The 13,114-nt window shown below is 41.7% G+C and overlaps 1 protein-coding gene across 1 annotated transcript in view; it reads right to left on the minus strand.

Annotated features, from left to right (window-relative positions):
* Nucleotides 1–94: 94 nt before the first annotated feature.
* Nucleotides 95–13,114, minus strand: part of drp2 (dystrophin related protein 2) — a 189,710-nt gene continuing 176,690 nt past the window's right edge. The window contains exons 21-24 of the mRNA XM_050042719.1: nt 9,327–9,579; nt 5,458–5,575; nt 5,222–5,308; nt 95–4,795 (exon numbers count right to left, since the gene is read on the minus strand). Of these exons, the coding sequence (XP_049898676.1) occupies nt 4,776–4,795; nt 5,222–5,308; nt 5,458–5,575; nt 9,327–9,579 (478 nt within the window). The 3' untranslated portion in view covers nt 95–4,775. The remainder of the gene's footprint in view (nt 4,796–5,221; nt 5,309–5,457; nt 5,576–9,326; nt 9,580–13,114) is intronic.

Genomic DNA, 13,114 nt, shown 5'->3' on the forward strand with positions numbered 1-13,114 from the left:
TTCTGCCACATACAAATCCAAATATAAACACAAGGAGAAAAATTAATATAAACAGCCTGTGTTTGGCACCATTCTGAGTTAAGTTTCATTATTCAGTTCTCAAAGGGATAACTGCAGGCACATACAAAAGCACAGGCAGACAATGAGTTTGCCAAATACAAAGTTTTTATTTCTGTACACAAAGAGTAGAAAGCAGCCAGTAACCCACTTGTTATTACAGTAAAAAGCCTTTCTTCAGAAAACTTTTTATACAGATTAAAAACTCCAGAGAAAAGACAGCAAGAAGTGTTTGAGTGCCGGACAATAACATCAAATCAAAACCATTAAACGATAAACATCTGAGTGATTAATGAGGTATATTAATGGTGATTAAAAAAAAAAGAAAACTCAGTTCACCAGTAAGGTATGAGTGTGTGTGTATATACTGTACGTGTTAGTGTAATCAACACCTTGTTTGAGGTTAGGTGATTCATTGCCCTGTTATGTGAGAGGTGACATACAAGCTTAGATGCATGATAATAAACATGGAGGTCTGTGACACAGAGGCAGGGGCGTGATGATCGTTAGCGTGTTGGCTGGCTACATGCAGTAACAGAAGTCTGGAGAGAGATAGCAGCAGTGTCCTCTCTGGGGTGACGCTCGTCTCTAGTGGAGAGCCGCTTTCTTCAATCACACAGCCTCAGTCACGCCACAGGGAGCAGGGTATGTTTCGGCATGTGTGTGGGGAATATAGGGAGTCACTACCAGTGCAGAGATGTGTACATGGATCAGATGCTCTCCTGCAGCTGAATGACCATCAGAGTTAATTTAGACGCTGGTGTCAAACAGCAGCAGAACGACATGAGGGGACAAACTGTATATGGTCATATACTGTGTCGTGTAAGGAAGCCCTGAGAGGCAAACTGCCTGTCACCATTGGTCGCGTTTATTTAAGACAAAATGGAGGAGGCAGACTGAAATAAATACACTAGGTGGGTCCATTACATGACTACGGAAGCCCCGAGAGGTAAGAAAGACTTTTTTTTTTCTGCTCATCATTTTCTAAAACAGGTGGAAAATATTTTAATTTCCAGAATCCATTTTCCAAGTTTTTTTTTCATCCTTTGAAACAGGTGAAAAATACATATATATATATATTTATTTTTTTTTTTTCATTAGTGAAAACAGGTTATTTTTACACAATCATTTTTTTTTTAGTTTTTTTTTGCATCACTGAAAACAGGTGTTTTTTTCTAATCTTTAAAAAAAAAATTATTGGTAAAACATCCCACCAATAAGGAGTGAGGTGTCACCGTTACCATGACTAACGTTACAATAAACTTAGCTGTAGGGCTGCAACGATTAGTCGACTAATCGACTGTTAAAATAATCGGTGACTATTTTAGTAGTCGACTAATCGGTTTGAGTCATTTTTCATAGAAAAGTACTAAGTGCCCCAAAATACTCTTATTGCAGCTTCTTCCGTTCAAATATTTGCAGCTTTACACACTCTCCCATGATGGCGAACTAAAACCCTTTGACGTGAGTACGAAACAAGACATTAGATGACATAATTTTAGGGTTTGGGAGAGACAGACCGACATTTTTCAACATTTTAACACATTTTTCGATAAAATGATTAGTCGACTAATCGAAGAAATAATCGACAGATTAGTTGACAATGAAAATAATTGTTAGTTGCAGCCCTAGTTAGCTGTTGGTTCGATGATTTTCACTCGATAGCTAGCGGGCTAACCGCTACCGTCAGTAGGCCTATATGTTGCATTCACGAATCACAGATAACGTGCTTAATATAAATCACCACACACTCCGAATAAATATACCTGCCTAGCAGAAGGCTAACGGCAGATTAGCACTGATTAAAATACATTTCTGGCCGAAAGAGAGACATGACAATAATGTTATATAACTTGCTAACACACAATGACTTGTGTTTAGAGTGCGTAGCGAAATTAAACTCACCCTGAAGAAACATGAATGCTTGTAATCGTATTTCGAACATGGGATAGTTGTGCACGTTTGTGGCCGAAATCAGCATTACAACAAACACCTGTTTACACAGATGGGGGAAACAGTAAAATCATCACCTGCCTCTCAGGGCTTCCGTACTCGTGTAACCACCCACTGTATTTATTCCAATCTGCCCTCTATAGTGTCTTAAAATAAACACGACTTATGATGACAGGCAGCCCTATAGGGAGTTACTCCTCTCCTCTTTTCACACGCTGTCACTGTTACATCATTTTGTGTATGGAGATAAAAGTGCGATCATCAATGCGTAATGAGATGTGTGAATACCAATAAATTAATGTCTATGAATAAACATTCATGGCTTATTCTTTTCTTTTTTCTTTTTCACCCACAAGCCGAGCTGCTGCTCTTTGTTCTGACTTGTGAGCGCTTCACCAGAGCAAATCTTTAAGTGATGCAGATGTGGAGATGGATCCAACAGATGATAATGACTGTCTTCAGCAGCTAAACAGCAACAGGCTTCAGGGGAGGAGGAAGTGGAGAAGACGAAAAAGGGGCGCTCTCTCTTGCTTCCCTTAAGGCTATTAGCATTTGTATTATGAACGGTACATCACCTTTCCAACTTGCAAACCTGTGGAACTGCATCCTTGGGGACAGTTCCCTAGCAACAGTATCAAAACTAACAGGCAGCGAGTGCTGAGGAGGACGATGTCAAAATGTGAGCGCTGCGTGCCTGGAGGGGGAGCCCGTAATGAATACAGCACACGGGTTTCAAACTTGTGTGTGAGGTCAGAGTGCCGTTTTAAGGTTTAGGATGAATTCCTAACTGGGTATATCTGCGTTTTCTGTGAGAACGAGGCGTTATGATTTGCCGATAAACACAAAGAGCCACAGCTTACTTTTTTCAGGCATCTTCTTGTCCTGCTTCTGGAGATTTCGCTGTGGCAGGCACATCAAAGTGGATCTCTCCCACCAGCCCTCGAGCAATAAATGGATTGGGTTTTTTTTTCCAACCTTTCCTCTCTTGTTTGTCAGATCTGTAGTCCCTCCAAGCACCTCCAGCATCACGGGTTCACCCATAAAAGCCCTATTTAACTGGTTGCAACGTATGGTTGTTCATGCTCTGCGATCCACGCTTCACCATTCTTCCTGTTTGCCCACATTCATCGCATGAACACACACTCCTCCTGATGCACAAACACACACTCCTCCTGATGCAACCTCCTTCCCTGAATGTTAAAATAATGAAAAAAGGAGCCTATAAAGACTAACTCTTGTTATATATGGATTCAGTTTGGTTTTAAGGCATTCATTGACTGTGCTATGTTTAGAACAGAACGCTCCCAACGACCCTGATACGATGAGGGCAAAGCCACTTTAACCACTCGTCTTCTTTGTAAATCTAAAAGCAATTAAGTACGCATTAGTGCAGGAAAATGAGGCATGTAGAATCAATAGCTACTGTTCTTTTCACATCTACACGGCGAAGAGGGATTATTAGGGATGATGTCAGTGTAGGACCGCATTATAGTGGTGTTGCCCCCCTGTAGTGTCAATTGGCCTAGCAAAGAGAAAGAGGGAGAGAGCTTCAGCCTTGCAGCACTATCGCCTGGAGCTGCTTCCTTCTCTTTCTCCGCACACAGCAGGAGAACGCTAAGATCCCAGAGCAGGCGCCTGCATGCTGATATTTATCGGCAGACATTTCCTCAACAAAACCCAATTTCAGCCACAATACAAATTGGCTCAAAACTGAGAGCGCCTCTAAATCCGGCGAGCCAAAGAGATGAAATGGATCTCCATTTTTATGTCTGTATTTTTAGTGATGCAGCATGGCACATGTTATTGATCATGCAGGGAGCCTTTTGTGCACAATGAAGGAAGGGTGCATTGTAAATAGAGAGCCTGGATGTAGCAGCGTACGTGTGTGTGTGTGTGTGTGTGTGTGTACGGTGAGTGCGCGTGGTTCTGTACGAGCGTAAAGGGCTCACTTAGGAGAGGCGAGCAATGAGAGCGACAAGCAGTTTGAGAGGATTAGAGGAACACAGTGTGTGCATACAGAGGCGCTGTGCTAGCGGGCACTTTGGCTGTCTTAAATAAATCATGGATTTAACTGATGATGTGTCATTCTCACAAAGTAAATAAGCTCGTTGTGGGTGCTGTCAACCCCCTGACAATCTGCGCCACGCAGCCACATGAAATGCAGTCAGCCCAGCCCTGATCTAGTTTACTCTCGCAAGCTTTAGCGCACCACCTCCCTGCAAAAAACACAAACAAAAATAACAACCATGATAACACATCCAAGGAGAAAATAAAACACTGAAGATACAGGCATTCTGACAAAACAAGGGGATATTCTTCATATTCCTTTTTGCATTTTTTAAAGTTCTCCTCATGGAAGGTCCAATTTGTGCTGTGGACATATAAAGCTTCACACCTCCGGACGACTACACAGATACTGGTAAGCACAGTGTCTTGGCTGGGCGTGTTCCTGTTACTTTAGTCTCTCCCTAACCTGCTGCTAACGTTAGTTTCCTTTGGCTCGTTAACATAGCTTCAGGCTGCGCCGCTGAAGTTACGAGGCGCAGCCCGGCCAAACGGACATCAGCGTGAGCCTTCGGCAGTTTGCATGAAAAAGGCTTTTAGTGCACAGATTCCAGTCGAGGGTTAGCTCTGGGTATCATAGCTGCTGCAGTGGTCACAGGGGCCTGGTGTACTGTGGCCTGACCTCAGCCGTGTGGAGCCCCTCCCTCTGCCATCAGGCGTCCTTTCAGGCTTTCACTCTGCTCCTCCAGGCCCACATGGGGTTAGATGTGTGAGGTGGTGCCTGAAATTAGGAAATAGAAGAAGAGGGGAAAAAAAGGAAAAAGCTTTTACAAGTTTAGAGAAGCATGCACAAGGCTGAGAAAATGTTCTTGGTTATAACCGAGGAGGCTATAATTATGATAATCCCTTTCTTTGTTCAAGTTACAGGCTTTGGACTGCCCAGCAAATTGCGTTTTAAATGCGACGGGACAGTTTGCAAAGTGTGCGACAGTGACGCTCCCTTTCTCTCTCCGTGCCGCCGTCTCTCTTTATCTTACACCTCCTCCCTGCCATTTAATCACACCGTCCCTCCCCCCGACTATCGACCCACAGCAGTACATATTTGCTCTCCTCTCCATCTCTCCCTCTCCCCTGGGTGATGGAGGAGCAAAGAGACTGTCTCCGAAGCGTGGGCTGCTGCTGTCCGTGCAGCCGTAGCAGAACTCACCCGGTTCTGAAGGGAAGACGTTTCTCAGCTGCTCGATGACTTCCTGGAGCTGCAGCACCGTATCCTGTTCGTGCTCCATATCATCTCCTAACACACACACACACACACACACACACAGAAGGTTACACTTCTCTGAATGGTTAGGTGGGGGATGGGAGGGGAGGATGCATGGTTTCACATTCAACGTGCGTGCATGTGTCAAGCCCACATCTAAAGCATGGCTGCACGTCGCTGACCTGCTGCTTCAGTGTCAGTGGTCTCTCTGCTGGCCGGCTCCCCGTGGTGACCCCCTCCAGACACAGGAGAAGACAGAGTTGACGGCTCTGATCCGTTGGCCTCTGAGTCATCTTTGGGCTGTTTTTAGGGAAGACTGATTATCATTCAAATCAAATAATTGCTCACATCCATCATGTTTCATGCCGCGGAGACATTTAGCCTTTCACATAGTAATGAATGTGATAGTTAATGGCACTTAGCCAGCAGCCCTCGATCTCTGAGCAGAACTATTATTTTTTTAAAAAGGCAATTTTCCCTGACAGCCGTTACACGAAACCATCAGGTTACTGTGATTTGTGCTTTGATCGACAGACAAAAAGGTGGTGAATTGCAGTGCACACAGCAGCGTTGCAGTCAGTGGGTGGGGGGAGGTCTCAAATCACAATCAAAGATGCATAATGTAACTCTGGAGGATATTCCCCAAATATCACATATATATATGCACCATCTTTTGTATTGTTTTCAGCAACACTGTAGCAATACTCAGGAGGTGAGTAAGTTCAGTAGTTGCAGTGAGGCTGGGGTGTCTGCAGAGACTGGGAGGAATTCATACATAAACTTTTCACAGACTACAAAGGCAGATTTCACTGATTTTATTTTTCGAGAAAATGAAACTGTGATATTGTTCCTGGGAGAAAAAGAAGTGCATTTTTGTTACCCAGGAGTGTGTACATCCTCCTCCGCCTCCTTCTCTTCTCTCCTTACTCTCAATTTCCAAGTCTTTAACCTGAAGAAGAAGCATCCTGTCCCTCCTAAGTGTTTTTCTCTCTTGTCACTCACTCCCTCTGCTGTCTCTTTATTCAGTGACCTGCATGCACAATTTACATTTGTACTCCCACGACGGACAATTTACACTTTAATATACTAACCCAGTAATTGTGTGTGTCAGCTCCCACTCTCCTACCCATCTCCTTTCCTTCACTCTGCAGTAAATCCTTTTATATTACGCTCCAAGTGTCTTAAGGCTTATCCTTTCTTAACTCTACCTATACTGTGCGTTTTGTACTCCTCCTTTTGGTGTTTCCACCTTATGATAGTACATCTTTAAAGTTCAGAATTTACATTTTTGCACAGTTGTCATTTTGCACATTTATTTCTTTGCCTTTCAGACTGCATGTAAAGCACCGTGCTACCTGATGCTCTGTGATGCATACAAATGTTGAAACCCACTGAACGTCTGTGTGTGCCTGTGCCCTTTATTCAAGCTGTAGCTGCACTTCAGATGCATGTTAGAAATACAGCTGATGCATTTGAGCAGAACCCCTCAGCAGAGCAGACACTGTTGACGATTGACACATTAGTGACTGAAGGGATCAAACTTTTGACCTTCAGTGTTCATCAAGCATTGACTTCCACAGCTGAGGGTCCTGGATAGCAAAGGCCTGATTACCCTTAATGAGAAGTTAAGGTTTTGGAACCATTGGTAGGGCCCTGCCAGAGGATCTCAAGCAGCGATCATGCTCAGAGGGAGTTAGCAGATCACAGAACCTTAAAATCAATGCTAAAACTCACAGGTAAACACTGAAGGGCAGAAAGGATTTGAGTGATAGTTGCTTCTCTGAGACCGTGTTAAAAGTCTGGCAGCAGAGTCTTGTGTAAGTTGGATTTATACAATTTTAAAAAAGACAACAGTGCTAATGCAGCTGGTGCTGAGGCCAGGTAATCACAACTGTCTCTGATTTGGAGGCATTCAACTGCAGGACACTTTTGGAATTCCAATTCTTAATTTCAGCAAGGCTGGACGGGCTCATGAGTGGTACAAGGCTTTCTTCTGGACATACAGTTGTGTATCATCTGCATAGAATTACAAAATGAATACCATATCTGCACATGAGGACCCTGCAAAAGAGAAGGTATTAACTCAAGTTTGTTGGAGGAAGCACTCAGATGCTCTGGAGGAAATGTTTCACAAACTATCAGCTGCTCAAATAAAGCAGCCACTAAGGAAGATGGAATACTAGTTACTAATGACCTAACCGATTTTCAGTTACTGTACTGTACTGTTTAATCCATCAAAGTAAATGCACAATGTGAAAGGCTTTCTTTTACGGTTACTATCCTTCTTTTCATAGATTAATTACTCTAAATTCTGCATTTCTTCTTTTATGTCCCATGCACAGTAGAGTATGGGGGATGAGTAAAAGAAAAAATAAAGAAGTAAGTACAGGAGTATTACCAGTAAAATATACCTAGTATAGTATCAGAAGTACTCAGTATACAGAATAGGTGCTTCTACACCAGGGGTGCAACCGTTACTACCAGAAGAGCCATTTTGGGTCCAAAAGTAAATTAACTAAATCTGTCTGGAGCCGCAAAATATATATATTCCCCAAATTTTAGAGAAAAGGCGCCAGGTCGTAGACATAGATATGACTTACATTTTTGTTTACGAAATGTTAAAACATTTTTACATTTGTTGTAGATGTATATGTTACACATTTTTTTACATTTGGATAATGTAAGAATCACGTAAGGCCTACAACAATGATAAATGAAAATGTTCAAAAATAACCGTAATTCACTCCCATGTAGCGTAATTTTTGGTCAAAGCCACAGGGAGCCATTGGAGGGGCTAAAGGGCCGAATGCGGCTCTGGAGCCGCAGGTTGCCTACCCCTGTTTTAGCTGCAGTGATGGAAAATAAGACACCACTGCACTTATTTAATGGCTCATTTCACTTTAAAAAACTGCCAGACTACAAAGTTGACAGGTCAAAAGTAATATGCACCTGCAAGTATTTTTTATATATTGTAAATAATTTCCTGTCACTGAACTGCGATATAGACACTATTTTGCATTTTGATTTCCTGATTTGTTTTTTGGGGATCTGCAGTAAAACCCAGAGCTGACGGTAAAGTTATATTTTCTTTTGGTTGTTAAAAACTGGCCTGGGACTGGACTGTGAAAAGTTGTCGGGAAAACAAAAAACAGACTCAGTGGACTGAACTCTTGAGATCGTGGGCTGATTTTTCCCATGCACACACACACACACACACACACACACACACACACACACACACACACACACACACACCATAATTGCTTTGTTTGTTTACTGATTGAATACACCTTTTGAACCGCACTGAGCTGTGCTCTATTTGTTTGTGCCGTGCTGGTTTTTGGTGATATATTTCATCATTTGCTGTGTGCTTTATTGTTTTGTGGCCTATGGTTCGACAGAGTTATTTTCTCTCTGTTTTATAATTATCTGTCAGACGTGATTCTGCCTGGCGCCCCACTTTTTAAAAAAGAATCAAACCTTGAATGACTTTGATGCCCAAACAATGATCAGAGTTGCTTTACCTTGTTAATATGGACTTTAAAACTGTTTTGAATTACAAAATAATGGAATTCAAAATATGCAATAATTCAGTGATTAATCACAGTTAAATGACTAATTGTTTGACAGGCCTGATTATTATTATATATCATTAATTGCTAATGTTGGTGCATTCATATGAGCAGCATATTACAGTTGTAGCTGGTCAAGTTGAAGCTAATTTGAACTACTTTATATGATGCAAAGTTTCGATCTACAGCAAATTAGGGTAATGCTTTGACTGATGTGTCCATACAGTCCTAATTATTTCCAAATAGTTTCCTGAGTTAGCGTAACCTTGAGTCTGTTGGTCAGTGCACTATAGGTCAGGTAAACATGAAAAAAAAATTAAATTGGTTTACAGACAAGCTCACAATTCAACCATATATGGAGAAAAAAACCTATCGAATAATAAATGAATGACAAATAAATATTTACTTGGGTTTAAATGAGCAGCTCAAAATCAGTAATTAACTGAACACAAACAACGGAACTTCTCTCGGCGTTGTACCTGTAGCAGTAGCTCCCTGAGCCTGCGAAGCTGGGACTCCAGCTGTTTGTTGTGGTCCTCCAGTATCTGCATACGGGTCTCCAGGCGCGTCTTGTGTTGCCGCAGGACTCGTGCCTCAGCCAGGAGCTCCTCATCCTGCTGCCCTCCCTCCGTGGGTGAACCCGGACCACCCTCTCCGGCCTCGGTCAGCATGGGCACCGACGCCGCCTCCTCGTGCTTCCACTTGAGCCTCCTGTACTCGCTCTGCAGCACCCTGAGGACCCACAGTGGAGGACAGACAGAGAGAAAACAGTCAGACCCACATGCTGGTGCAGCATACAAAACAAATAAACACAGGTGAAGGTATTTATCCAGCTTCCACTTGACACCAACAGAGATGCACCTACACATAATAAGTGATGTGCGTTATATAATTAGTCAGTGCAGCAAGGTGCTAAAGTATTGTTGATATCGCACCACATGGAATGCAGTCATCTTCACTTTGAACATAAGTCTTCTATCTGCACGTGTGACACCAAGGGCGTCAACTGACTGCTGTGCTGTGAAGCATTACTAAATGAGTTTTAATTGGGTTGGGTTCTGGAAAATCATATATGCCTGGGGAAGGTGGAAAAGGTTAATGTGACTAAGTGCAAAAGAAAGCAGATTAAGTGAATAAATGACGATGTACAGTCATGACGTATGGTCATTGCATAAGCCAGTGCATATTGTTTCTGGCTGGGCTGTTACCAGAACTCTTCCAAGAGCACATAAGTCAGGTTTCCATCCAAATGTGGCACAACTTTTAGCTGGATTTTCAGAAAATCTGCGCAACAAAAAGCAGATTTATTTGCTTTTCCACCCACTACTGTTGCACGACTATTAGTGGTTGATTCATCAAGATAGGCCGCAGGTAGGTGTCATGGGCTGAATCCAAATGTCCACCCTCTGGACTTGCTGACTGGGCCCTCACTGACTTCAGTTATATGTAATGTGACGTATTTACCGTCATCACGTAAAGTCTGCAAGGGCAGAGACTGCAAACGGCTGATAGACAGGCCTCGAGACTGTTTTACTCGTTGCCGTGGAAATGATCAAGTTGATGAACAGTGCCTGCTCATCTGTCCCTGCAGAAAACAAGATATTAATCCTATGTATAGCCTTTTGACTAAACAAAAATGTAGGCTCTTAATACATCTCTATATAACAGTCTACACGCATTCAAAAACAGAAACAGAAATGTTTGTAAATAAGGACTATAACTCAGTAAATTGGGTATTTACTGACATTAAAAGACCTTCTTTTGTTGTTTTTCAGCCATTTTTTAGCCTGTTACACTGCGCAGCCTGATAATAATCAGGGCAGCACTAATAAAATGCATTTTCATTCTCTCTCCAGCCTGTACTTATACATATTTCTGTATCATGATGTGGTTGAATATTATTTCTGGCCCGCACAATTCAAGTAGCATTTTAATAGGCCTAACTATTAATAACTATTTTTAACACATTCATTTTTTTTCAGCAGTTGAAAAACCCACAACAGCACGTCTGTATTGCAATCAATTGTGGGTTACATTTGGATTCAGCCCAAATGTCTGGACTTCACCACACTTGCAGATTTGCGGACTTTGCAGGCGCGTTCCACTTTCTGCAGACTACCAGAGAGTCAGCTTGGGATGCAGGCTTCAGCAGACTTCACTGATTAAATTTGCCCACAATTATTGCTGTAGAGTGGAATCAAAATGCATTGTATTCTGGCAGCCAACTCAATAAGTTGCCCAGTGTAATGCCAAATATAAAGGCTAAAAAAGTTGCCAAAAAACAACTAAAGAAGATCTTCTGATGTAACTAATAGGCCTACACAATCAATTTAGTCATAGCTCTGTCCATATTTACAAACATCTCTGTATGTGAATGTCTGCGGTCTATATGTTAGACAGAAATTTATTTTGTTCACCCACAAAACAACCCTATACATTTAAATCTTGTTATATACAGCGACAGATGAGAAGACAGTATACGACAGCAGTAACAATGATTGTAATCGACGCTCAAACGTTTCCATGACAACGAGTAGAATAGTAATTGAGTAATTGAGGGCTGTCTATCAGTGGCTTGAGGTCTCTGCCCTTTACAACTATATATCATACCACTGCAGAATTAGAGGGCGCAATGAGATGATGTAATTAACAAAGTGCCAGTCACACCTCAAATGAAGAAAAACAACGGCTGTGTAATAATGAAGAGCACACTGGACGATCTAAATGGAGAGTTTTGAAAAACAATATTACAGCTATGTGCTCTTGGAAGAGTCCTGAATAACAGCCCTGTGTGCATAAGCCAAGCAGCAACCTCTGAGGCTGAGAAATGAAACCAACATGGAAGTGCAGTTCCTCTAATGGCCACTTGAGGCTGGTTGGTCAGTTAATCCTCATAGACCTCCACATTAAAGTGCCCATCTTCACAGTAGAAATAAACATGTTTACAGCCTGGTACAAAAATGGTTTTGGTCTCTATAGCTGATCAAAACATTTGTAGCAACCGGGGTGAATTTTTTTTTATATAACTCACAGTTTACATTTTATTAAGCCTTAAAGTTACACAAATTTAAGGGCATGGCCGCTGTAAGTGACAGGGTGTCTGAGAGGCATCAACACAGTCTATGACTCAGATCCACCTCTCGCACCTCCACAGCTCCACCCTCTCATCCAAATACAGTCACTTCTGGTTCCATTAAAACCAAGATGCCGACAGATGAAATTTTAAACTCAAGGCTTTAAAAATGAAAGTCCACAAACCAATTAGTGACGTCACAGTGGCTACGTCCATGATTTGAAACATTCTATGGCATCAGTGTGTTACAAGCCTCCAGGGATAACAAAGAGAGCTTCCACTGGCCTGTGCAATGACTGTGTGTCGTCATTTATTTGCTAACCCTATTTGCTGTATTTCAAGATTTTTAAAAATTTCTGCTGAAGTTTTTTATGTGCCAGTTGAAAATACACATAAAACGCACCAAATGGCATAACTTCCTCATTATTTGTATTTTTATAGACTCAACTGGTGTATGTGCAATAAGAAGAATAAGAATAATTGCAGAGATGTTTTTCGTCTTTTATTTTTTTCCCCTTTTCTTATGACCCTGTTAAAACCTAATTTTCTCGCTCTTGTTCTCTCGCCGTCTGTCCTCCCAAACTCTTAATTCTGTTTATTTTCCATGTTTTACTTGGATTTTATTTCCAAAATAAGTCTTGCTTTTCTTTTGTTGTAAAATTGAAACTGGTGGAGTCGACCTTTCTTCCGATTATTGATTATGGTGATGTGTTATATATGAATGCCTCCGCTCACTGCCTCCACGTGCTGGATAATGTGTATCATGGCGTTCTGAGGTTTATCACAAACCGTGGTGCTCTAACACATCATTGTGTCTTATACACTAAAGTAAATTGTCTAACACATCATTGTGTCTTATACACTAAAGTAAATTGGCCATCTTTATATGCACGCCGGCTCGGCCATTGGTATGTCTTGATTTACAAGGCCATTCTTGAGATGATTCCATCTTATTTATCATCTCTTTTATTCCTGAATAATAGAGCCCACAGTCTCCGTTCTCAGGACTTTTTACATTTTACTGTTCCTAAGGTCAGAACAGAATTGAGGTTTTCTGCTCCAACTTCATGGAACAATTTGCAGTCAGAGCTCAAACTCCAAAGCCTGGTATCTCTGAATGTATTTAAGTCCATGATAAATCCCATTGTATCCAGGCTTTATGAGTGCAAATGTTTTATTTGATCTCAACCTGAT

This window comes from Epinephelus moara, chromosome 4 (genome assembly GCF_006386435.1).
Source record: "Epinephelus moara isolate mb chromosome 4, YSFRI_EMoa_1.0, whole genome shotgun sequence".
NCBI classification, from domain to species: Eukaryota; Metazoa; Chordata; class Actinopteri; order Perciformes; family Serranidae; genus Epinephelus; species Epinephelus moara.